Source organism: Borostomias antarcticus (assembly GCF_949987555.1).
Source record: "Borostomias antarcticus genome assembly, chromosome: 4".
NCBI lineage: Eukaryota > Metazoa > Chordata > Actinopteri > Stomiiformes > Stomiidae > Borostomias > Borostomias antarcticus.
The window spans coordinates 11,634,018-11,661,517 of NC_140237.1; the positions used below are offsets into that span (position 1 = coordinate 11,634,018).

Here is a 27,500-nt window from a genome sequence, read left to right on the forward strand (position 1 = left end):
GGGAGGGGTAGAGGAACCTGGCAGACTGCCCAGACTGGGGGAGAAGGGGCTGGAGGAGGGAGGGAGGGATGGATGGGGAGGGGCTGGGTGAGATGAAGCAGTATAGTAGGACTGTGTGTGTGTGTGTGTGTGTGTGTGTGTGTGTGTGTGTGTGTGTGTGTGTGTGTGTGTGTGTGTGTGTGTGTGTGTGTGTGTGTGTGCGTGTCACACACAGGCACACTAAATAAATTGAGCAACCAGGTCTAAGCATCCTGTTTGAGAATCCCAGAGAATTATAACAAGGAGTGAGGTGCATACAGCATCGGCCATGATCAGACCACCTGTAAACATGAACCAGTACATTAACCCTACCATACAAACACATGAACCAGTACATTAACCCTACCATACAAACACATGAACCAGTACAAACACATGAAATAGTACATTAACCTTACCATACAAACACATGAACCAGTACATTAACCCTACCATACAAACACATGAACCAGCACATTAACCCTACCATACAAACACATGAACCAGTACATTAACCCTACCATACAAACACATGAACCAGTACATTAACCCTACCATACAAACACATGAACCAGTACATTAACCCTACCATACAAACACATGAACCAGCACATTAACCCTACCATACAAACACATGAACCAGTACATTAACCCTACCATACAAACATATGTGTGTGTGTGTGTGTGTGTGTGTGTGTGTGTGTGTGTGTGTGTGTGTGTGTGTGTCACACACAGGCACACTAAATAAATTGAGCAACCAGGTCTAAGCATCCTGTTTGAGAATCCCAGAGAATTATAACAAGGAGTGAGGTGCATACAGCATCGGCCATGATCAGACCACCTGTACACATGAACCAGTACATTAACCCTACCATACAAACACATGAACCAGTACATTAACCCTACCATACAAACACATGAACCAGTACATTAACCCTACCATACAAACACATGAACCAGCACATTAACCCGACCATACAAACACATGAACCAGTACATTAACCCGACCATACAAACACATGAACCAGTACATTAACCTTACCATACAAACACATGAACCAGTACATTAACCCTACCATACAAACACATGAAACAGCACATTAACCCGACCATACAAACACATGAACCAGTACATTAACCCGACCATACAAACACATGAACTAGTACAAACACATGAACCAGTACATTAACCCTACCATACAAACACATGAACCAGTACATTAACCCTACCATACAAACACATGAACCAGCACATTAACCCTACCATACAAACACATGAACCAGCACATTAACCCTACCATACAAACACATGAACCAGTACATTAACCCTACCATACAAACACATGAACCAGTACATTAACCCTACTATACAAACACATGAACCAGTACATTAACCCTACCATACAAACACATGAACCAGTACATTAACCCTACCATACAAACACATGAACCAGTACATTAACCCTACCATACAAACACATGAACCAGTACATTAACCCTACCATACAAACACATGAACCAGTACATAAACCTTACCATACAAACACATGAACCAGTACATTAACCTTACCATACAAACACATGAACCAGTACAAACACATGAACCAGTACATTAACCCTACCATACAAACACATGAACCAGTACATTAACCCTACCATACAAACACATGAACCAGTACATTAACCCTACCATACAAACACATGAACCAGTACATTAACCCTACCATACAAACACATGAACCAGTACATTAACCCTACCATACAAACACATGAACCAGTACATAAACCTTACCATACAAACACATGAACCAGTACATTAACCCTACCATACAAATACATGAACCAGTACATTAACCCTACCATACAAACACATGAACCAGTACATTAACCCTACCATACAAACACATGAACCAGCACATTAACCCTACCATACAAACACATGAACCAGTACATTAACCTTACCATACAAACACATGAACCAGTACAAACACATGAACCAGTACATTAACCCTACCATACAAACACATGAACCAGTACATTAACCCTACCATACAAACACATGAACCAGTACATTAACCCTACCATACAAACACATGAACCAGTACATTAACCCTACCATACAAACACATGAACCAGCACATTAACCCTACCATACAAACACATGAACCAGTACAAACACATGAACCAGTACATTAACCTTACCATACAAACACATGAACCAGCACATTAACCCTACCATACAAACACATGAACCAGTACATTAACCCTACCATACAAACACATGAACCAGTACAAACACATGAACCAGTACATTAACCTTACCATACAGCAGCAGATGAAACATGGAGTAGGATCTGGTCAGGTGACAGCCCTGCTTCCCTGGGATATGTGGAGGCACTTTGGACAGGAAAAGGGAGATCAGTGTGCATTTAATCTGTAGCTAGCCGATGCTTTAATCTGTAGCTAGAGACTGCCCTCTGTTGGTGAAAGGTTTTATTGCTAAAGCCAAACCCCATTCCCCGTCTGCTGTATATACATCTGATGGAATTGCTATTGAAATTGTCACCACATTTACCCACCTCGGAATTATTCTGGATGATGACTTGTCTGCGGCTAAGAAGCTGAAAGTAAGGCTGGGTTTCTATTTTAGAAACAAGACCTGTTTCTCCTTTTATGCTAAAAAGAGGCTTGTCGCTGCTATTTTTTATTTTTTTTACCAGTGCTTGATTATGGTGATGTTCTCAATCAATCAATCAAAGCTTTATTTATATAGCGCATTTCATACCCAGAGGCAACACAATGCGCTTTACAGAGAACAAGGGAGGTGGGCAGACATCCCACCCCTACATATTCCAGAGGGAAGCAAAAAAACAGTAATCACCCGAGGGCCAGATAAGTGAGCTGTAAAAATTCTTCCCTGACCCCTCTCAACGAGGCGATCGAGCAAGCTCCTGGAGTATGTTTGTCTACCGGCTAAGAACATTTATAGAGCAATAAATAACATTAAATTACATTTTCAGAGTAAGAGAGGCTAATAACATCATAGGAGAGACATGGCAAACATTGGTGTATGTCTGTGTGTGCATAAATGTGCCTGGGCCCAGATAGAGGCAGGGTTTTGGGTAGGGTGGGGGGTAGGAAAAGGATACGGACCCGGGTTAGGGTGAGGGGAAGGGGATCTGAGCCCAGGACTGGTGTATGTCAGTGTGTGTGTGAGTGTGCCTGGGTCCAGGTAGAGGCAGGGGTCAGGGGTAGGGTTGGGGTAGGAAGAGGATACGGACCCGGGGTAGGGTGAGGGGAAGGGGGTACTGGACCCAGGCCTAAGGCCGGAAGTGGACTGTTGTATGCCTGTGTGTGCGTGTGTGTGTGTTAACTAATTTGCTACGACATCTGCAGCAGATACAGGGGCATCCATCAGACTCAGGGTGGTCCATTGGCGACAGCGGGGCATCCACTGGACCTGGTTAGAAGATAGGAGGGAGAGAGAGAGGCACTAGGGAGAGGGGAGGCAGAACAGGGTTAGTAGCACATGGAGCCATAAATAGAGCAATACATTACGTCAAACTACATTTTCAGAGCAAGAAAGGCTAAGAGCATCATGGGAGAGGTGTGGCAAACACTAATGTGTGTGTGTGTGTGTGTGTGTGCGTGCCTGGGCCCCGATAGAGGCAGGGGTTGGGGTAGGGTGGGGGGTAGGAAAAGGATACGGACCCGGGTTAGGGTGAGGGGAAGGGGATCTGAGCCCAGGACTGGTGTATGTCAGTGTGTGTGTGAGTGTGCCTGGGTCCAGGTAGAGGCAGGGGTCTGGGTTAGGGTTGGGGTAGGAAGAGGATACGGACCCGGGTTAGGGTGAGGGGTAGGGGGTACTGGGCCCAGGCCTAAAGCCGGAAGTGGACTGTTGTATGTCTGTGTGTACGTGTGTGTGTGTTAACTAATTTGTTACGACATCTGCAGCAGACACAGGGGTATCTATCGGTCTCAGGGTGGTCTGCTGGTGACAGTGGGGCATCCACTGGACCTGGTTAGAAGATAGGAGGGAGAGAGAGAGGCACTAGGGAGAGGGGAGGCAGAGCAGGGTTAGTAGCACACAGAGCCATATATAGAGCAGTACATTACATCAAACTACATTTTTAGAGCAAGAAAGGATAAGAGCATCATGGGAGAGGTGTGGCAAACCCTGATGTGTGTCTGTGTGTGTGTGCGTGCCTGGGCCCAGATAGAGGCAGGGGTCAGGGGTAGGGTGGGGGGTAGGAAGAGGATACGGACCCGGGTTAGGGTGAGGGGGAGGGGATCTGAGCCCAGGACTGGTGTATGTCTGTATGTGTGTGAGCGTGAGTGTAGGTGTGCCTGGGTCCAGTTAGAGGTAGGGGTCAGGGGTAGGGTTGGGGGTGGGAAAAGGATACGGACCCGGGGTAGGGTGAGGGGAAAGGGAACTGGGCCCAAGTCCAGGACATGTTCTGTACATGAACGCCTGTTCTACCTCATTGCTCATGCTGGGTTCTACTTATCATAATGTTTTAAGGTTCATTACTGGCTGTAGGTCACTCACTCATCACTGTATCTTATACAAGAAGGTAGGTTGGCTGTCCTCGTCTGCTCATAGGCTTCACCATTGGTACATCTTCATCTATAAAGCTCTAATTGGTCTGTTACCCTCATATCTCTGTACTCACCTTACTCCCATGTCAAACTCATCTGATAGCTTGCGTTCTCAGGACTACGTAACTGCCGAGCTTGGGAAGAGGGCTTTCACATACTCCGCTCCCTCTACCTGGAATGGACTTCAAAAAACTCTTTAGCTCCAGGCTCTTATTACCTTGCGTAGTTTTAAAACTCTACTCACTGACTTTTTAGTGACTGAAATGGGCGTCTGCAAATGCTTCACTACATAATCTTACTGCTCATTGTACACACTGTAGTAAAGTTATGTTGCTTAACATAATCTTGATTTTTCTTACAGCAATCCCCTATAACCCCCTCCCCCCATCTGGCTACTGCATGCTTTTTATTCATTTTCCTCTTCTCTGTAGTTTTTTGTTATTGCGTTTTATGCTGCCATTTTTGTCAGGTGTTGCTCGAAAAAGAGCTTTTTGACCTCAAGCTTATTTTACCTGGTTAAATAAATGTTAAATAAAAAAATAAAAATGTCTGTGTCATAGGGTACCATTTTCACACCCATACCTTCTCACATATTTATCCTCTCATTCACGGTATAATACCATGGTGTATTAATATCCAGGCTCACTAGATCAGCTTGCCATGGCCAGTGGGGTGTGCTACACAAACTCTTAAGTGTTCTGTGTGAAACTATAGTCACAGTACGGGTAGTGTACAAAACATTTACTGTAGTATTAGTATCATTCTGATTCCATTACAACACAAGTCATCACAAATAAACACAATAAAAAGCACATAACTATAACAGTTTATTGTGGTTTGGAGGGTTATTACATGACCGAAGCTCCAGTCTGTCATTGATGTGACGACGGTGAGGACATAAGTCGACTGAGAGACCGTTTCAATCATGAATCAGTAAAGAGAGCGAAAGAGTTTATCAACATTCTGTAGCGTTGAGGTCCGCGTGTTATAGCTCACGATCAAAATCACACACAGAGCTTTGAGGGCTCTCCGAGTGCCTGACTGAAAAAGCTGTCTGAGGCTGCACCCTCTTCAGCTCTCAAATCACAAACTGACTAGACCCTGCAGGTGGAGCAGAGCTAACGACCAGAGGTTGACACACAGGGAGAGAGAGTGACCACCGAGAGGACCGGCTGGAGCTGGAAGGCGAGCAGTAACATGAAACAAGAAACGCTCAGTTGAATAATGATCATTTTGACTGAAAGATGACCAAGACATGACAGGACAACGCCAATAACAACTGTCTTTGACTGTGCTTTTCTAATCCCCACTGAAAGGGTGTCGAATCTTTATTACAGTATCTACAAGTGCTCAAATCCACCCCCCCACCTTAACATGTAGCCGTCACACGGAAAACACGCAACATACATGTAACGCATCCACACAGACACACGCACACACCCCTGTAACACCGCAGCAGATAGAGCTCGTTTGAAAAGGGAGCATCAATTAATCTAGAGCCAATTATGAATCATTATTCAACTTCACAGACAATAAATAAGCAAAGAGACATCAGCTCAGCAGCAACGCCCTCTGACAGGGTGGTCTGTCTGGAGGGCGGGGCTAACTGTTAAACAAGAACCAAAACTACAAGAGGGGTGAGTTGGGGGGGGGTGGGACCCATGATGAAACCCAATAGTCTTCCTTTTAGTGTAAATCAACTCTAGAAAGTGGTTCTAATTGTTAGACAATACACGGGGAAGGGGGTGGGGGTGAACCCCTCCCCCACAGTCTTACAGAAAGTCCAGCTCCTCTTATAGAGCGCTGAGGGGGTTGTGGGTAAACAAACACTAAAAAGCTCCTCTATCAGATCCTTGTCGGCGGTGTTGTTTGCGTCCAGTGCCGCCGCTTCTCCCAGCATGCTCCGCTCTACTTGGTGACGGCGTGGATGCCGTGCGCCAGGTAGCCTACGTTGCCGGAGGTAACCCCCGCCACGGAGATGCGCCCATCTTTGGTCATGTAGACGGAGAAGTCCTTGGTCAGACGCTCAACCTGGTGATAATAGAATTACAATAAACATTATACATAGGAATACACACACAGACCAGACTGGTTCATTTTTACACGTGTGTGCGTGCGTGCGTGCGTGCATGTGTATGTGTGTGTATGTGTGTGTGTGTGTGTGTGTGTGTGTGTGTGTGTGTGTGTGTGTGCGCACACCTGTTCGGGTTTGAGTCCTGTGAAGCAGAACATGCCGATCTGATCGATGACGTGCTGCCAGTTGTGGGTGGAGCCTTCCTTCTGCAGGCCGGCCACCAGCTGCTCCCTCATCTTGATGATGCGGTTGGCCATCCCGTGGACCTCGCCCAGCCTGGGAGGAGCGCAGGAGCACACAGGCTGGTTTGATGGCAGTAACATGGGTGGGGAGGGGTGTGAGAGGAAGAAACAGTGTGTGTGTGTGTGTGTGTGTGTGTGTGTGTATACACAGTATGTAACAACCACACACTCCACCCACTAGAGGGCACCGACTAATGGCCCAGAGTGCGGGTTCTAGTCTCTCGTTACGGGTATGTACTGTACCTACCATATTTTGTTCAACTCTGGTGTGTTGAGGATGGTGGTGGCGATCCTCGCTCCGTTCATTGGCGGGTTGGAGTAGATGGGCCGGATCAGAATCTTCAGCTGAGACTCCACCCTCTTGGCCTCCTCGGCATCCGCACACACCACCGTGAACCCTCCCACGCGCTCGCCTAAGAACACACACACGCACGCCACGCACACTAGTGTCGTCACGATACCAAAATTAGGACTTCGATACGATACCTGCCCAAAATATCTCGATACCGATACCGAAACGATACCACGGCAAAAATCTAAAACATGAGGAAAAGTAATGGAATAATAGATGACAGAACATGGAACTTTAAATTGTTGGCTTTTTTTTAGTGCTCTGTTCAGTCTTTTTGCATCTTTTGAGTCTTTATCATATTTCCTGTAGCTTTCAAACACAGCTGGAAGGGAAGGCTGCCTCGACTGGGTGGTTTGGGATTGTGCTGGCATCTGTTTGTCTGTATGAGGAGAAATCAATAAATTATGCCTATGTTGTTGCAAACTGTGAGATAATCAGAAGCACTTGAAAAGCTTATTATTATTATTATTAATTAACCCAGGCCTATTGAAGCATTTTTTGCTATTCCAAATTATCAGAAGAGATAGTTGTCTCACGGTTAACAGTTCTCACGCTCTAGGAGGTTTTTGTCACACGTGCGCTAGGCAGAGAGCTAGGCTTGCAGCCAGGCTGCAGCTATGCTAGCTAAAGGTCTCATGCTACGGATGAAAATTAGCTTCTCTAGCTATCATCTGGTGCAATAAATGTATTGTGCTTTCATACATTCAAACATAAGGTAGGCTAAATATCCTTCGGTTGTATACAGTACTGGTGTTGCTGCTGCTGTGTGTATCTTATCTTCCATCACATTCGCTAACCTGTCGCTCTTTGAATTCTTTGTGTGCTGTAAAAAGTCGGCATGTCTGTCTGCAAGATGCTTTGCCAGGTTGGTCGTATTGGCTCCCTTGGTTTGTATAGATTTGTAGCATCGTTTACAGATGGGCTTTGTACTGTCCGTGGGCTTGCCCTCACTGTCGGCTCTGTAAGCAAAATAATGCCAGATTTCGCTGCGCGCATCAGCTTTATCGACAAGATGTGGACGGTCGACATTTGTACTTGTAGCCATCTCTGGTTAGACTAGTTAAAACTGTTGCGCTGCTCGCTGCAGAGTGACAGAGCGAGGAGAGAGAGAGTGTGCGCACACACACAGGCGGGGTTCTATTCAGAGCAGTATTTCTATTGGCTAGTGGCTCAGATCTGTATTTCATGTTAAAATTAGAGGGACGGTCAGACAGGCCAGTGGACAGACCAGCGGACTCGCCGAGAGTAGCTCATTTATGTCTTAGATAAGCCACGGAAGCCAAAGGAGAATTCACATGTATTTCCAGGACAATGTGGCTCTTTGAATATTTGACCTGGGACTGACCATAGAGGCCCATGTTCTTGGCGAAAGACTGGGACAAGACGATGTTGTGGCCCTGTTCGATGAAGTAGCGCACGGCCCAGGCGTCCCGGTCGATGTCCCCGCTGGCGAAGCCCTGGTAGGCCATGTCAAAGAACGGCAACAAGTTCCTTTTCTGAGAGAGGAGAAAAGAGAGAGGAGGAGAGAGAGAGAGAGAGAGAGAGAGAGAGAGAGAGAAGTGTATTATTAGTAGGAGATGCATGTTAGTTCAACTAATACATCATCGTGGTTTGTTGCGGAGGCTTAGGGGGTCGTAGAGGCCTCAGTTAGTGAGTTACACCGATACGCCTGAGTGAACTTCGACGACGCAACCCTGAACTCACCTTGATCACGGCAGCCATCTCCTTCCACTGCTCAGGCCGGGGGTCCACCCCCGTGGGGTTGTGAGCGCAGGCGTGCAGCAGGATCACACTCTTCTCTGGGATGTTCTGTTACCGGGAAGGAACCCAAGATGGCTCTTTAGAGAGGACTGTTGAACCCCCTAACCTCCCCTCATACCTCCACCCCTGACCTCCCTCTTTCTCTCCCCCTCACACATCCTCCCCTCCCCCCTCCTTACTGAGATGTCATCCAGGGCTCCTTTGAAGTCAAAGCCGCAGGTGGAGGCGTCGTAGTAGCGGTAGGCCTTCAGCTGCATGCCGGCGTCTCTGAAGATCGGGGTGTGGTTTCCCCAGGAGGGCTTGGGCAGGTAGACGTCACGGGCCTCCGTGTGGAAACGAGACTGAGGCGGGAGAGAGAGACTGGGTGGCGTCACCGCGATCGCACATCAACACACACAGACACTGTACGTACTGTAAGTAACATCTAGCGCTCACTCACTCATGCTAGGAGAGTGAATGTATGCTGCGAGACCATGAAAGAGCAGCTAGCTTGGGAGGGCATGTCAGATCTTTTCCTGTGGGTGGGGCCTTACCAGGAAGTCGGCTCCGATGCGCAGGGAGCCGGTTCCTGAGATGGTCTGGACAGTGATGTTCTGGAGAGAGAGAGAGCAGGGGGGCGTTACTGACGGGGGCTTTCATCTCTACAATCTCTGGATCTCGGGAAAAGCTGCATGAAACAACGTCCTAATTACGAAACAATCTCTTTTCTATTCTCACACACACACACACACACACACACACACACACACACACTCACCCGGCCACTCTTCAGGACCTCGCTGTCAGCCCCCAGGGCCAACTGAGCGCAGGCCTTGGTGAACTCCCCCAGCCCTCCGATGCCCAGGTACTCCTTATCCATCTGCTTCTCGGCTATCAGAGCCTCTGCCTGCAGAGAGGGAGAGATGGGTAGAGAGAGAGATGGGTAGAGAGAGAGATGGGTAGAGAGAGAGATGGGTAGAGAGAGAGGAAGGAGAGAGACAGAGGGAGAGATGGGTGGAGAGAGAGGAAGGAGAGAGACAGAGGTAGAGAGATAAGAGGTAGTTTATACTGAGAGATATGGAACTAACGTTTGATGGTATCCTTTTCTCCATTGCACCAAAGCATCACCAAAATACAGTAGGAAACACATAAGATGCTACAGTACACACACACACACACACACACACACACACACACACACACACACACACACACACAGTGACAAAGCAGAAGTGTAGGAAATCACTAACACATGGGGCCTGGCTGCCCAACCCAGTGCACAACCCAAAATACACATGTTCCTCTGGGCTGTAACGCTAAGCTCAGGATGACAATGCAGAAACCCACCAATCAGAAACAGGGACGCCCAAAAAGTGTATGTTGGAGCGAGAGCCATCTTAAACACCCATGAGTCTGCACTCTGACTCAGCAAAGTTGAGTGTTTCTAGTGCAGATCTTATATAACGACCTCGACGGGTCAGTTACCTGTGTGGCCGGTTTAAGCTCTCGCTAACTCAAGAGATCAGGACTGTAACACGATAAGACCCTCCGGGTGGAGGGAGTCACCTCGCCTCAATAAAAGATGAATGGAACAGTGAAACTGAGGTGTGTGTGTGTGCGTGACTTGCGAGTGTGTGCGTGCGAGTCAAGTCGGTGGTCAAGACAACGCCCCACCTTGCGAACGCAGCTGAGCACGAAGGGCTTGCCCTGGTCGTCCCGGTAGGCCCCCACGCCGAGGTTCATCTTCTTGGGGTTGGTGTCCCGCTTGAAGGCCTCTGTCACCCCCAGGATGGGGTCGGGGGGGCCCATCTGCACACCACCCCACCATGAGCTACAACCGGGGCGGAGGGGGGGGCAGATAATATGGTTATTAGTTTGTTAATATTTAGATCACCTGTGGTTACACTTGTTGGGGTTCACATAGAACAATAAGCAATGGAACTAAAGTTTTTACAGGCAGTAATAATTGGCGCAGTAATATTTCACATAGAGCGATAAAGAGGCTTTGCCCGTGGTATATCGTGGCATATACAACGGCTCTTAGCCAATCAGATTGCGAGGTCGGAACTAGCCTTTGTGTACAAAAACAATTATCCACACAGAATGTACAATAGAATTAAATATACGTACACTTCATTCACTTAGCATGGCTGTCCCTGCCTGACTAGAGAGCAACACCACACTGGAATTTACTATGGACTATGGACTAGAACGGCAGATGAATCCTGACCCCCTCAATCTTTGGGTAAACACACACACACACAGACAGACATACACACACTGCATTTAAATGCCACAGCTGGAGTCAGTTGAGGACCTCAACTTGAGGTGAAGGTCCTTGGGTGGGTGGCATCAGGGGGAGTGGTCAGAGAGCATGGTAGCCAATACAATCACACCTCCTAATCACCAGGGGGAGTGGTCAGAGAGCATGCTAGCCAATACAATCACACCTCCTATTCACTGAACAGAAAATAACAGATAAAAGGGGTAAGCTGTGGCAAATGACCGACCTGGGATTCACCAGGACTCATTAAGGGACTGCTCTCTTTGGTTCACTTGGTCGTGATGTCAGAATGTTATCGATTTAGTCAGCCGTTCGATTGTGTAAGCCTGTAGGCTATGAATCATATTCCCATAGTCCGAGACTTCCTAGCAAGGCAAGGCAAGTTTATTTGTATAGCACATTTCAGCAACAAGGCAATTCAAAGTGCTTTACATGAGACATTAAAAGCATCTAGACAAAGTGCAACACATAAAAGGTCATATAAAACGAAATGCAAAAAAGGACACTTTTCTTGATCACATACTGAAACCTTCTCTCTCTCCACTCACTTACGTATTATGTCCTTCTGTATAGTTGCTCGCTGGCTTTTCACCAGTGCCTCAAACATCCTTTCTGAGCAAGGGACCACATCAGCTGTCAGTGACCTACTGTTGTGTCACTAGGCACACCTTGCACCAAAAATCCAACTGCTCCATTTCCAACACACATTTCCTTCTTTCTCTTCCTCCCTCAAGCCGTTCTACTAACATTCTCTTGTACTTTGCAGAAAAACAAAATGCAGGAAAAATAAAATACAGGAATAAAAGTTACAGTGCAGTGTGTATGAATAAATAACTGATTTAATAAAAAGCAGCGGCAAAAAGAAAAGTATTCAGTCTTGATTTAAAAGAACCTAGAGTTGCAGCAGACCTGCAGTTTTCTGGAAGCAAGGCCAGAAACATTTATTTCTGTAACAGTAACTTCCTCTGGGATCTGTATTCCCTGTAACCCCACTTTCTCCCTCTCCTGGACTGGAATGTGAGTCGTATGAGAAAATTAGCTGAGTTCCCGTTTAAGTGCTGCTAATAGCATGACATTCAGCCAGCATAACTAACTAACATACACACACACACACACACATATATGAAGGGCTAAAACACACCGACCCCTCTCACATGATCTCAGAGGGCACTCAGAGGGCCTCTAATCTGTCACAGTGCTGCTCTAACGTGCTGCCGGCTCAGGGACGGCCCTGCTGACCACTGACCAGGGGCCTTCGGCTCAGCCCTCAACGAGCTGACCAGGGGCCTTCAGCTCAGCCCTCAACGAGCTGACCAGGGGCCTTCAGCCCTCAACGAGCTGACCAGGGGCCTTCAGCCCTCAACGAGCTGACCAGGGGCCTTCAGCCCTCAACGAGCTGACCAGGGGCCTTCGGCTCAGCCCTCAACGAGCTGACCAGGGGCCTTCAGCCCTCAACGAGCTGACCAGGGGCCCTGCCTCCAGCAACATTCTGGTGAGAGCCCAGGTTTTGTTGGGAGGCAGCGTGAGGACAGGGTTCAGCTGCGTCTCACTGAGACACTCTCCGGTTACACCTGGTCTCCAACTGAATCTGCCGGCTAAACTTAGAGCTGGAGGCTTTGTAAAGGGCAGCCGCCTCCATTCAGTCCACTGACACGGAACACATTAGGGCTGCTCGATTAATCGGATTTTAATCTAGATTACGATTTGGGCTGTCAACAATCATTAAAACTAAATAATCGCCATAAAACGATTTTGCACAAATCAAGCGCACCCTACACTGCAGAGCTATACTGCGCTTGACCCCTCCCCCACCCCCCAAAGCCCCAAAACAAACTTTAGTTCAGAGCGAGACGAGTTATCAAGCGAGGCGCACGCATGCTCCTCTCGAACAAAACACAAGAAGAAGATTATGGCAGCAGAACGAGAGGTGGACAAGAGAGCTAAAACAATGTCAGTGGTGTGGAAACACTATGGGTTCGCGGAGACAGATTTGGACCAAGTTGACACGGTGTGTAAAATTTGCTACGCAGTCGTAGCTGCCCCTCAAAGTAGCCCTTCTCAGTGCATTCCGCTCGCTCATGCCAGACAACAGTCCTTTCCCGCTCCATTCACTTTGCCGTCAAAATAAATCGGTGTCGGCCTAGTTGGGAGAGGCGCTCATATTTATAAGTGTCAGATAAACATGAAACGTCACTCACCTAAGCAAAAGGGTCTATTTTAACAAATGCTGGGTTTTGAAGCCTCGGCGCTACCATTAAATAACTTATTTAGACGCGTTCTGTCCTAGTGAAATTATTTTTCCGAGGTAGTCTTCTTCTGTGGTGGTGCCGGTGCTTTGAAGCTTCTTTATTTATCAGTTTTGGCACTTTTATTAATTTATTTATCAAGGTCAAGGTTCACTATTTGTCTCCCATGGGAGAAATGTATCAAATCCAAAGAACATTGTTAAAAAGAAAAGCCACTGTCAACATTTAATAAATTAATTGTTATCAAAGTCAATAATTTGATTTGTTAAGAAAATTTGTTAAGAAAATGTTAAAACTTTTGATTAAAAAAAAGAATTCAATGAATAATCGTATTAAATAATCGTGATCTCAATATCAATCAAAATAATCGTGATTATGATTTTTGCCATAATCGAGCAGCCCTAGAACACATGCAGACAAACAAACCCCGTTCTTCATCTCAGGCTGGTCACGCGGGCCTGTTTGTCATACAGCACTATTAGTAAAGACAGCAGAGAGCATTACATTCACCCTCGGCCCTGAAAAAAGCTAAACGTGATTTCACATCAACCAATTAAAGCAATGGAACCCTCAAACTTGCTCTAAGGACATTGCACTGAACAGGGATTGTGTTAATATTACAGGGTTAGTTGCCTCATTAAAGCCTGGTGTCTCATCTCAATCAGGACATTAGACTAGATCAGGACATTTCTAAGATGAACAGCTCATCTCAGGATTACGAAGTAGTTGGCCAGAAACACATGTCTGCATATCAGCATCAATCAGTAACACAGATACCAGTGAAGATGCAGTCTCTTGTTCTGATGGAGGAAGCTTTAGTTACATGTTCCAGAGCTCATGCTTTATCTGACGGGCAGCTCCTGCGATCTGCAGGCACACAGAACCTTTGCACATTTGAACTTGAGGTCAGGAAAAAATGGTTGATTGACAAACTTCACAGACCCACGCAGCTTCAGGGTTCTCATTCCTGTAAAGGGCTTACAGGTGTGTTAGTCAGATTCCTCCTAAAATAAACTGCACCCCTAATTTGTAATATATAATCCCTTCTACTAGTTCCACATGTATAATCCCACTGAAATTTGAATGTCCCCGGCATCATTAATAAGGAATTAATGTTTTATCTCAGCCTAAATAGAGACTAAACTGTCTGTGACCCCAGGCCAACGAGTATAACACGAGTTTACAGATAACACTTCTCTCAGGATGCGACAAGCTAGCCAGCTTGGCTGTGACCTGCTAAGGTTGTTACCTTAGCTAGACTATAGCTAGCTTGCTTCATACAGTAGGCAGATGTAATCCGGTGGCGCATTTTAAAAGTGTCGTATGGTACCGACTATTTAAAAATAATGTACACACGCGCCATTGTACTGTACTTGTGACCTGCGTTTCACACGTCGGGAGCAGCACCGGATGGGATAGGAGAGCGAGTTTGCCCTCCAAGAGCAAAGTGAAAGGACACCGGTTACTGTCACCGTATGTGGTGGGACTGGGGTTTATATTAGCCAATCAGCGACTAGAGGCACCAAAGCCTTAACCAATCGGGGCGCTGGAATTCTCTTAACTACGGGCTGCCTCGTAGATCAAGAAAAGAACATACCGATGCTCGCTCGACCATGAATAACCTATAGCCTGACGTTCTTCCAAATTAACTCTCATTAAGGCGATTTCATTCAACAGACATCTGATCGCTTATCTATAATTAGTTGCCTCATTTTAATGATCATTCTGTCTAAAATTGCATTTTCCTCGTAAACCTAATTAACTTTTCTGGGATCCTGGTTTAAGATCATATTATTATACAGATTCTCAACTACGAAGTCATGCATGTCCACATCAGGGCAGACAGGTGCGAAAATGCATGAGTAACGTTGCGTTAGTCTGTCACATGGCACAACGCACAGCGGAAATGAGCTACCCAATTAAACTAAATGCCACTCCATCGAAAACCAACGAAATAAACCAGGAGAGTAGACCCGGTTTGACCCCTGGCTCGGTCAGCTTGATGTTGCCGGCCAACCTGTACTAGCTAGCTAATGTGAGCTCAACTGATGGCTGGCAGCTAGCTAGCTGGCTGGCTAGCAGAATTGCTCAATGTCAAATCACTGACGTCTCAAACACTGCAACGGAGACAATGTATGTTTCATTACCTGTTACGGTTGGACAAAACTCCCAAGGATGGAGAGATGGTCCCGATACCGGACATCAACTTGCTGGACTTCAGCAGGGCCATGGCTGCAGACAGCGGGTGTGCAGTGGGACAGAAAATGCGTTGAATCGGTGATCTGAAGGGGAGGGACAAGGTGAGCGTGCAGCAGCTACGCGATTGCGTCAGTGGATAGGCTACAAGCGCACGTGCCACGACTGTACGCACGCACCGCTGTCGGCTGTATGTTCTTATGGTGCGTTCGTTTATAACTGGGAGGTGGCAAATTGCGACTTGCTACTAGGAATTATTAAATAAAACACCGCATGAACTCGCACTTCCTCGTCGCAAATTCGGATATGTTTCTCAGCTCCCAGTTGCTCGAATGCACTAGATATAACTAGGTAACTTTGATATAATGGTATATAGATATAACTAGGTAACTGTGATATAATAATGGTATATAGCTCGAATACAGGTCGGAGGTAGGTATTTTGCTACTTGCGACTTGCCACCTCCGACCACAAACGAACGCACCATTAAAGCTATTCTTAAAGGTAATATAAAATATGACACAAATTATTATCATTGTGTAGAACATTGGTCTGCAGTACATTCCACGTACGAATCATTGTTTTGTTTTTTTAACCTACTGTATTTATTTCTTATTCTGATTTGTAGTGTATTTTGGATGCATCTTCTTCTTTTGAAACAGAACTTCAAGGAGGCCAAAATCGTCGAATCATCAATTTATTGAGCAAGTCTTTACACGGGGTCAAATCTTCGGCAATACTAAAGTTCTTTCACGAGGTGGCCATCTTATATGTCCTGGCTTCAGGCCAAATATCACATGACAAACAAATTTGCATACAAGGGATATAAACATGATCACAAACGGTCAACTGATGTTCTGACTGGTCAAGGTGTCAACTGGTCTTTGCATCAGCTGAGCTCTTGCCCCCCTTCCTCAGACAATGGGGCTGCTTGGTCCTTCAATGGATTTCATAAAATGATCAATAAAACCCTACAGGATTCATACAGGAATCCCTGCTGGGCCACGACACACACCCCAAAATAAAAGAACTGTATATTCAATGAAAATAACTGTATTCAATTCAATGCTGTTGGTCCGTTTTAGCTGTATGTGCAAAAGACTCCAATGCCGAGACAGACAACTCAGCCAACAGAGACAGACAGACAGACAGACAGACAGACAGACAGACAGACAGACAGACAGACACAGACAGACAGACAGACAGACAGACAGACAGACAGACAGACAGACAGACAGACAGAGACAGACAGACAGACTGACAGACAACAGAGACAAATGGACATGAGATGGTGCAAACAAGAGAGACATATCAAAAGATCAAAACGTTGACAAAACTAGCACTTTTGAGAAAGTCTGATAATTGCTCTACCACCGTTACCACCGCAAGTTAACTAAAATTAAACACAAGAGGAGCTGAGAGAGGGAGAGGGTCCGTGGGAACAACATCCTGGGGAAGACACAAACGGGGTAAGGCTGGTTTTGACAAGACAAAGCAGGCTAGTAAAGATCACACTCAAGGAGCTCCACTGCACCGTTAACATTTGGCTACGATCTGGCGACGAACAGCAGGTCTGGCTGGCTCTTGTAGCAGAGGAGCAAATCAGCGAGAGCGCGCAGAGGTGGAGGTCAGAGGTGGAGGGCTGGTCAGAGGTGGAGGTCAGAGGTGGAGGGCTGGTCAGAGGTGTAGGTCAGAGGTGGAGGGCTGGTCAGAGGTGGAGGGCTAGTCAGAGGTGGAGGTCTGGTCAGAGGTGGAGGTCTGGTCAGAGGTGGAGGGCTAGTCAGAGGTGGAGGGCTGGTCAGAGGTGGAGGTCTGGTCAGAGGTGGAGGGCTGGTCAGAGGTGGAGGGCTAGTCAGAGGTGGAGGTCAGAGATGGAGGTGGAGGTCTGGTCAGAGGTGGAGGGCTGGTCAGAGGTGGAGGTCAGAGATGGAGGTGGAGGTCTGGTCAGAGGTGGAGGTGGAGGTCTGGTCAGAGGTGGAGGTCAGAGATGGAGGTGGAGGTCTGGTCAGAGGTGGAGGGCTGGTCAGAGGTGGAGGGCTGGTCAGAGGTGGAGGGCTGATCAGAAGTGGAGGTGGAGGTCTGGTCAGAGGTGGAGGTGGAGGTCTGGTCAGAGGTGGAGGTCTGGTCAGAGGTGGAGGTCTGGTCAGAGGTGGAGGGCTGGTCAGAGGGGGAGGTCTGGTCAGAGGTGGAGGTGGAGGTCTGGTCAGAGGTGGAGGTCAGAGATGGAGGTGGAGGTCTGGTCAGAGGTGGAGGGCTGGTCAGAGGTGGAGGTCTGGTCAGAGGGGGAGGTGGAGGTCTGGTCAGAGGGGGAGGTCTGGTAAGAGGTGGAGGTCTGGTCAGAGGTGGAGGTGGAGGTCTGGTCAGAGGTGGAGGTCTGGTCAGAGGTGGAGGTCTGGTCAGAGGTGGAGGGCTGGTCAGAGGGGGAGGTCTGGTCAGAGGTGGAGGTGGAGGTCTGGTCAGAGGTGGAGGTCAGAGATGGAGGTGGAGGTCTGGTCAGAGGTGGAGGGCTGGTCAGAGGTGGAGGTCTGGTCAGAGGGGGAGGTGGAGGTCTGGTCAGAGGGGGAGGTCTGGTAAGAGGTGGAGGTCTGGTCAGAGGTGGAGGTCTGGTCAGAGGGGGAGGTCTGGTCAGAGGGGGAGGTGGAGGTCTGGTCAGAGGTGGAGGTCTGGTCAGAGGGGGAGGTCTGGTAAGAGGTGGAGGTCTGGTCAGAGGTGGAGGGCTGGTCAGAGGGGGAGGTCTGGTCAGAGGTGGAGGTGGAGGTCTGGTCAGAGGTGGAGGTCAGAGATGGAGGTGGAGGTCTGGTCAGAGGGGGAGGTCTGGTAAGAGGTGGAGGTCTGGTCAGAGGTGGAGGTCTGAGGCTGCCCAGCCCCTAAGTCTGAAGTGCTAACAGTAACTATAGTAACAGTACTCCTATATGCTAACATGGATACCTTAATAACAACACTATAGCTTACAATGAGAATCAGAATCAGTTTTTTTGATTAAAATCGGTTTTTATTTAGTTTTATAATTTGCCACCACCACCGCCTCCTCCTCCGAGCCAGGGAAGAGGAGAGAGAGAGAAGAGGACATGTCCCTCTCTCGCCCTGACTCTCTCTCAGTGGTCCAGAGAGAGAGAGAGAGAGGAGAAGGAGATACCATCTTGACATCACTGTAATGTAGTGACTGTAATCACTGTAAATCACTTGATTGGCACTTTCAGACAGGTGTGATGAAGGTGCTATTGCAAATTAAACCGTGGTCGGAACAACAAGACTGAGCTGGGGAGCCCACCCACGCGCACAGCGGCATCTCAATAAAGACTTTGTTGCCATAAATTAGCTGGCTTATTCTAGCAGCCGATTCTAGCAGCGTTCCGTTCATAACAACGCAGGCGCCTTCACGAGTATCCTGGATTTGGCGTTAATATTATAATAATATTCTCTCGTTCAAAATAAAGCAACTGCCAAAAGTTAAAAAGTTGCTAAAAGTCTTTATTGAGATATGCCGCTAGGGCGTGGGTATAGGCTCCGCAGAACTCCTGCCCTTTTCTGTTTTAAATAATATTCTCTATTCAATAATCTAATTCTGTCAAAATGTTCCAATATACAGTCCTTATTATCAATTTGTTTTAAGTCCTTCATCCATTCCCGCACGTTATAGCTCCCATATTATGACGAGACTTGAATATGACGAGACGTAAGAATGGGTTTATGTCAACAATCCTTACGCAGAAGTTGTTGTTTGTGAATATATATTCGGGTGTGTAAATGTCTTTACGAATACGCCAACGAAAACGTCGATGTCCCGCAAATAGCCTAGGGTACAGGTACAATACAACAGGAATTGGATATGGATTGAATGGGTTCACACCTCCTCTATCACCTACATACTGTATGTAGCCAGTAGAGGGAGGCAGATAATCAACCATTAGTGATGTACATGTATTTCAAGGAGTAGTAAAGGGAAAATGCATGTTTAGCCCTGTTTTAAGGTTACTTATGATCATATACAATGATTCAGATCAAAACGTTGACAAAACCAGCTCTTTTGAGAAAGTCTGATAATTGCTCTACCACCGTTTTGGTCATACATGTTACAACTGTAGGCTAACTGACTTCTTCTTCAGAGGTGTTATCTTTATTGACTCAGGGACAAAGGAATGTTTACTTTAGGACAGAACATATGTTGTCACTAACCTGTTAAACAACTCATAATAACACAGTTCTACCTAAAGTGAAGTGTATTCATTATTCTTAATAAAGTGATTACTACATGAGAGTAATACAAATGTATTGATATAATACAGTATAATACAGTATAAAAATATACTACATATTAAACCAAGATCGAGCGTCAAACAAAGGACCCATAATCATAGGATAATGACACATAAACATTCAAAACATCTACAGCCGCTTGCTTCCATGTCATTTAAAAACACTTTAAATGCATCCAGTGAGACCAGCTCCCGAAGAGTCAGTAAAAGTAAGTTTTGCAATTCATTCCAAGCAGAGGTAGCGGGATACATAAGCGCCCTTTTCCCAGCTCAGTGCGGACTTGAGGGACAGTTATTTTGGAGGATGTAGGTTTTTGTTACTCGAGCAAGCTACAAATGAATTGCCCCACGCGGGATCAATAAAGTTGTCTGAATCTGAATCTGTAGATCCGAAATAAACGTGAATCACCACTGGAGGGCGCAATTGTCCTTCACTACATGACCAGCTCCTCGGTGCCTTGCAAATTAATTGTTACATACAGGTCTACTGTCCGTCATCCCATTAAGTAGATGATTCCTGAACGGTCTTCTGGAATGTAATTGGTATGCAGAACGGGCAGCTATACGGTCTGTTGATGATACCGTTGAGGATACTGAACCTCCATGGAAATAAGTGTAACTTGCCACATCTTGTAGAGCAAGGTGAGGCTGAGAACTGATATGTTTGAGAAAAGTTCTCAGAGGCCTAAACTCTCACCTTTCGCTTTCCTATGTAATTAATGGCATTGGTTGATAATGTAAGCTAGTTATTCTGTGTTTCTTCTTTGCACAAAGATGCAGTTCTGTTCCTCTGCATCTTCACAGTGTTCTGATTCTGCTTTCATCCCATTCCCTGGAGACCAGCCAGCCGAGCCAAGAACCTCCAGACAGAATTTGGAAATCCATGAAACATGTTCATCTGGCATATGACAACAGCTTCAACTGGCACAAGAATAGAGTGATATATGTGTGTGCGCATGCGTGAGTGCGTGCATGTGTGTCTTTGTCTTGGTCAGAGAGAAAGTCGATAACACAATAACACATGAATTTGCATGGGAAATCTGTGGATGTCTATTTCTATGTGTTGGCATAGTGTAGATGAAAGATCATCATACATGATATATCGTACATACTATTAACCCACAATGAGTATGCATGTGTGTATGTGTGTGGTTACAGTATGTGCTTATGGGGTGTTTTTGTCCCATACACACACACACACACACACACACACACACACAGGCAGGCTGGTAACAGGAGTGAGAGAGAGACAGAGAGAGAGAGACAGAGAGAGAGAAAAAATGAACAAATGAGCAGAGAGAAAGGCAGAGGGAATGAGACAAGAAAAAAGAAATAGAGAGAGACAGAGAGAGGACGAGAGGGAGGTAGAGAAAGGGGGAACAAGAAGAGATAAAGCTGGGGAGTGGGAGAAATGGAGAGACAGAGGAAGATGGAGGAGCAGAGAGAGGGAAGTGTTCCTGACTGTAATGCTGAGTGACACTTGAAAGCTTCCCCTGATTAAGGGTTTCCCTGAGCACCATGTCAAACAGGCTTCTGTAAAACCCACTGTGTCTGTGTGTGTGTGTGTGTGTGTGTGTGTGTGTGTGTGTGTGTGTGTGTGTGTGTGTGTGTGTAAATTGAATGGTAATGGACTGTACTAATACAGCACTATTTTCTAAAGCACTTTTTGCCATGGCCTCTCATTGATGGCCATGCAACGCGCTAGTCTGCTCATTGGGAGAAATTTGGGTCTTGTCCAAGGACGCTTCGACATGTGGACAGGAGGAGGCGGGATTCGAACCACTGACCCTGCGGCTGGACAACCCGCTCTACCTACTGAGCCACAGCCGCCCCACACGTGTGTGTATGCATGCGTGTGTTTGGGTGTGTGTGTGTGTGTGTGTTTGTCCAGATCGGAGAAAAGAGAGAGAAAAATTACATGGAGAAGGTAGAGATATCAGATGGAGCAGAGCGCCAGACCATAATAATCATCATTATCACATGTGGTGAGTAAAGGCTGATTCGCTACAGTATGATGCAGCTGACAGCTAATGGCCATAATGGGGCTGGTAACAGACCAGGGTTATCATCTGGTATTATTCTCTTTGTTAGGGGGGTGGACAGAGCGAGGGAGGGGAACATGGGACTGTCCAAACGATTCAGTTAATTGCATTAACACAGCCAGTTAAGCTATCAACCTGGTTGTCATGGGAACCTCTCTAGAGATGGCGTGGTAAAGTAGAGAGAAACCCCCCTACCAATTCTGTCTCTCTCTTACTCTCACTCCCCCTTTATTTCTCTCTACCTCTCTCACTCTACCTAGCTCTCTCTACCTAACTCCCTATCTCTGCACACACATACATGTATATACACACACACACACACATATCTTTCTTACTCCATTCACACCATCAAATTATAGGGTTTTCTCCGAATGGACACAGACCACATGTAATTATACTGGAATGCACTGCTGTGGAGATACAATACACTGCTTTCGAGATAAGAAGCTGCTGAGTTAGACACACCACTGTCGGTGAAAAGAAGGAGATTCAATAGACAATAAACAACTCCAATAAACAACATAAGCCAAGCACCAAATGAAGATGTGTTCTCACGACTGTATTACTGTAACAGAAGTGCAGATAATGATTGTGTGTGGACTATCTGTGTGGATATTTCAGTGCGTCTCTGAATGAATTCATCATTCTCTGTCATTCTCTCGTTTAGTGGAATTACGGAGATTAATTGTGTGGCAGAATAAACGGATTAGAGACAGAGACAAAGGAGTGATTTCTTTGCCGTGGTTCGGGAGGGGAGGGATTGGAGGCGCAGGGGGACGGCGCTGAGGCCGTGTTTCCAAAATCCATCAAGGATTTGCTGCATCTGCTCCCCTCCTACCCCGGTCTTGTCCCTCGCAGTCCAGAACATTCCTGCAAAGCCTTATCCAGCTGCGGCAGAGCGTTCCAACAGCACTTAGTGATGAGTGCGAGGGAGGGAGGGAGGGTGTGTGTGTGTGTACTTCATGCGTGTTTGTGTGCGTGTTCGCGTGTGCAAAGATACATATCCACGGAGAGTGAATGCGTCTATACAGCACGTAGATATGTATATATGAAAGCTGCTTTTGAACCCAAACTTGAGTTCATTCGGTGTAGTCTTTTCTGGGCTCAACGGTACTTTAAATAGCAGCCTGATTTCACTATGGCAAACGGGCCCTAAATGTTTCAGCACTTTTCAGTGTCCGATCCCCCGATGCCTGAATGCCTCTGTGTTCCGAGGCTGCCACCTCTGACTCAGCAAGGCTGTTCAGGTTGGGAGCATCTGACTTTCTCAAGTGTTTGAGAGTGAAAGAAGCACCTGAGGTTTTCTGTTGCCAACATCTGCTTATTTACCCCTTTCCTGCTAGATGCATTCATCCTTGAATCATGTTGTCAAGAAGATTGTGTGTGTGTGTGTGTGTGTGTGTGTGTGTGTGTGTGTGTGTGTGTGTGTGTGTGTGAATGATTGTGTATCTCTCAGCTTGGAGCAATATGTTTATAGAGGAGAATTTAGGTTTGGACCCCAGTCTTACCCACCTGTCTTTCTCTTCTCATCCTCTCTCTCCCTCCTCATCCTCTCACTCTGTCGTCTCTCTCTCCCCATGTTCACTCTCTCCTCATCCTCTCTCTCCATCCTCTCTCTCTCCCCATGTTCTTTCACTCCCGACCCTCTCTCCAGTCTCTCTCTCTCTCTCTCTCTTTGGGAGACAATGTGGGCGAGGGAATCAGGGCAGACTGAATCCCTGTTTCTTTTGGTTCTGTGCAGTTGTCAGCACAGTTAGCAGCTTGAGGCTCAAAGCTGTGTGTGTTTGTGTGTGTGTGTGTGTGTGTGTGTGTGTGTGTGTGTGTGTGTGTGTGTGTGTGTGTGTGTACACAGTGTGCACGCATGCGTGTATGGACAGTAAAAGTTACACAAGGGGGTGTACACAGTGCATAGAACATGGGCTAGTCAGGATGTGTGTGTGTGTGTGTGTGTGTGTGTGTGTGTGTGTGTGTGTGTGTGTGTGTGTGTGTGGTTAGATCTTGTGCTTTAAAACGAGAGTGAGTTTAATTAAATATGAAAGTGCTGATGATTAATTGATGGAAGTCAGACTGTTCCATGTTGCAGAATGGCAGGGGGGGTGTGAATACTTCACTGTTGGAATTGCTAAATTGCAATAATAAAGCAGCATGACCTTATGCAATTACATTATTTTAAGAGTGATGCAATGTTTGTGTGTGTGTGTGTGTGTGTGTGTGTATGTGTGTGTGTGTGTGTGTGTGTGTGTGTGTGTGTGTGTGTGTGCATGTCAGTGTCTGTTATTTTACCTATTTGGGCATTTCATCAAGGCAATAGTGCCTGATATACTGTATGAGCAGTGTTTCATCATGTCCAAAAGCACATTCAGAATTGACATTCAGCTGGTGCTTCCTGTTGTGGTAGTGTAGTGTGTGACAGGTGCTCAAGATAAAACTAGAACTATTTGTCCCTGTAAGCAACCCTCTGAAAGAAGAGATAAAAAAAACCTTTACAAGTCAGATTGAACCCTCTACCTCCATAAAGAACCCTATAAAATGTGTGGTTTAGAACCCGAAATGGTTCTGCCTGATCCTAAAAAGGGTTCTATCTAAAACCTTTTTACAGAGGGTTCTTGTGCAAATAGTTCTACAGAGGTGCTCACCTCCCACCCCTCCCTGGTCCACTCAGAGCAGCCTGTCAGGCCACAGAGGCAGGACACATCCTCTAACTCATCTATGAAATATGGAACAGAGTGAGACTCCTCTTCATCACTCCGGCTTTTACAGGGAGATTAGGAGCCGCCGAAGAGGAGCGCAGCACCCAGATAACACGTCTGGATTGGAAACCGTTATCTTCTCACAAAACACTTGCCAAGAATTCTTTTTCCTGGGCAAGTCTTCATAGAAACACATTAGCTAAGCATTTCTAGAGATGCAGCAGACTGATAAGACTTTCAGAAGAAACTTTAGCAGAGGTGGTGAGATTGTGGAAGCAGAGTTTGGATGGAGTTGGTTTCCCAAAGCTGAATGAGAGGCCTGTGATTGTTAGAAGGAAAAGAGAGGCAATATCGGTAATATTTTTATTCCCTCAATAATATCTTCAGAAGAACAGTAGGAGTCTAAACCCATCCAAAACAAGATAACTGTGGAGATGAGGAGTGAGAGAGGGGGAATCAGGACAGAGAGAGAGAGAGAGAGAGAGAGAGATGGCAAGAGAATAAGTGAGAGAGAGAGAGAGAAAACCGTAGTGTGAAGAAAAACAGTACATAGGGAATACAAGCATTGTATTAGCATTCAAATAAATAATCATATCATATATTCCTGATAGCATTGCCGTCAGCAATGTCTACCTCACTCTAGAATTGCATGTTAAGTAAAAAATAAATAAAAAATACAAGCTGCATATGACAATGGCGTCACACCAGGGAACCCCACGCTGCAGCGAGAAGGGAGGCGGTAGAGGTGTGGGTGGGGGGTACAGTGGGTAGAGGTGTGGGTGGGGGGTACAGTGGGTAGAGGTGTGGGTGGGGGGTACAGTGGGTAGAGGTGTGGGTGGGGGGTACAGGGGGTAGAGGTGTGGGTGGGGGGTACAGGGGGTAGAGGTGTGGGTGGGGGGTAGAGGTGTGGGTGGGGGGTACAGGTGGGTAGAGGTGTGGGTGGGGGGTACAGTGGGTAGAGGTGTGGGTGGGGGGTACAGGGGGTAGAGGTGTGGGTGGGGGGTACAGTGGGTAGAGGTGTGGGTGGGGGGTAGAGGTGTGGGTGGGGGGTACGGGTGTGGGTGGGGGGTAGAGGTGTGGGTGGGGGGTACAGTGGGTAGAGGTGTGGGTGGGGGGTACAGGGGGTAGAGGTGTGGGTGGGGGGTACAGGGGGTAGAGGTGTGGGTGGGGGGTACAGGGGGTAGAGGTGTGGGTGGGGGGTACAGGGGGAAGAGGTGTGGGTGGGGGGTACAGGGGGTAGAGGTGTGGGTGGGGGGTAGAGGTGTGGGTGGGGGGTACAGTGGGTAGAGGTGTGGGTGGGGGGTACAGTGGGTAGAGGTGTGGGTGGGGGGTAGAGGTGTGGGTGGGGGGTACAGTGGGTAGAGGTGTGGGGGGGGGGGTAGAGGTGTGGGTGGGGGGTAGAGGTGTGGGTGGGGGGTACAGTGGGTGGAGGTGTGGGTGGGGGGTACAGGGGTGTGGGTGGGGGGTACAGGTGGGAAGACAGCAGGCTCACGGACAGACTGATTGGTCTGCTTGTGCTTTCAAGAGCATATTCATTTTCACTCTAAATTTAAGGGGTGTGACCAGGAGAGGAAGGAGGGGGTTGGGGGTGGGGTTATCGTACATGCACCTGGTTACGCTGGGAGTCGGGGGGGTGTGGGAGCTGGGGGGGCCCAGGGGTCAGAGGTGAGAGGTCACAGCATGGGCTCGCGACAGAAGACGATCTCCAGCTCGGTGCGGTACAGCTTCCCTCCGTCAGACAGAGCCATAATGCTCTTCTTGTACCCGACCAGCCCAGTCGAGTCCAGCTCCTGTACACACACACACACACACACCCACACACCCACCCACCCACATACACACACACGCACGCATGCACACACACACACACAAACACGCACATACACACACAAACACGCACATACACACACACATATACACACACACATACGCAAATACACACGCACGTGCACGCACACACACGCACATACAAACACACACAAACACGCACATACACACACATATAAACACAGACACACACACACGCACATACTCCCACACACACACAAACAAATACACACAAACACACACATACACACACACATATACACACAGACACACACACAAACACGCACATACACACACACACACAAGCATACAGACACACACATACAATCAGTGATATTGTCACTCCAACATTCAAACAACTCCTATCCTCTATCGGGTGTAAAGGGTATGGTAGGTCACTCAATATTCAATCGATGGAGCAAACAACAATCGATCGATGGACCAAAAATTGTCACCATTTTGTTCTTCTCATGCAGGTCCTTCAGGAGAGCGTCCAGCTCCTGCTCATCGATGTATCCGTTGCCATCCTGAGGAGATCAATATGATGGTGAGTTTGATCTCAGAGAGGAGGAGGGCTACACATCTCAGTGAGAAATGATTCTCATCCGTCTCTCTCTTCCCCTCATCCCCTCACTCTCTCTCTCCCTCATCCTCTCTCTCTCTCTCTCCCTCATCCTCTCTCTCTCTCTCTCTCTCACCCATCCTCTCTCTCTCCCCATCCTCTCTCTCTCTCTCCCTCATCCTCTCTCTCTCTCCCTTATCCTCTCTCTCTCCCTCATCCTCTCTCTCTCTCTCCCTCATCCTCTCTCTCTCTCCCCATCCTCTCTCTCTCTCTCCCCCATCCTCTCTCTCTCTCTCTCCCCCATCCTCTCTCTCTCTCTCTCTCTCTCTCTCTCTCCCCCATCCTCTCTCTCTCTCTATCTCTCTCCCCCCC

At 47.2% G+C, this 27,500-nt stretch overlaps 2 protein-coding genes across 3 annotated transcripts in view; both read right to left on the reverse strand.

The window, feature by feature from the left end:
* Positions 1 to 5,437: 5,437 nt before the first annotated feature.
* LOC311308296 (aspartate aminotransferase, mitochondrial) lies at positions 5,438 to 15,838 on the reverse strand. 2 transcript variants are annotated; one of them, XM_084437255.1, is made up of 10 exons: positions 15,703 to 15,838; positions 10,700 to 10,856; positions 9,804 to 9,932; positions 9,580 to 9,639; positions 9,226 to 9,387; positions 8,990 to 9,094; positions 8,631 to 8,781; positions 7,181 to 7,346; positions 6,817 to 6,967; positions 5,438 to 6,648 (listed from the first exon to the last, which is right to left on the reverse strand). In XM_084437255.1, the coding sequence occupies exons 1-10, from the start codon at positions 15,783 to 15,785 to the stop codon at positions 6,526 to 6,528; spliced, it is 1,287 nt and encodes a 428-aa protein (XP_084293381.1). In that variant the 5' UTR covers positions 15,786 to 15,838; the 3' UTR covers positions 5,438 to 6,525. The 2 variants fall into 2 exon arrangements, with proteins under 2 accessions (XP_084293381.1, XP_084293382.1); XM_084437256.1 differs by lacking the exon at positions 15,703 to 15,838 and adding an exon at positions 11,156 to 11,293.
* Positions 15,839 to 26,412: 10,574 nt separating this feature from the next.
* Positions 26,413 to 27,500, reverse strand: part of LOC311307768 (calretinin-like) — a gene marked incomplete at both ends in the record, with an annotated part of 26,941 nt that continues 25,853 nt past the window's right edge. Inside the window, 2 exons of the mRNA XM_084436634.1 lie at positions 26,413 to 26,529; positions 27,022 to 27,093. Of these exons, the coding sequence (XP_084292760.1) occupies positions 26,413 to 26,529; positions 27,022 to 27,093 (189 nt within the window). The remainder of the gene's footprint in view (positions 26,530 to 27,021; positions 27,094 to 27,500) is intronic.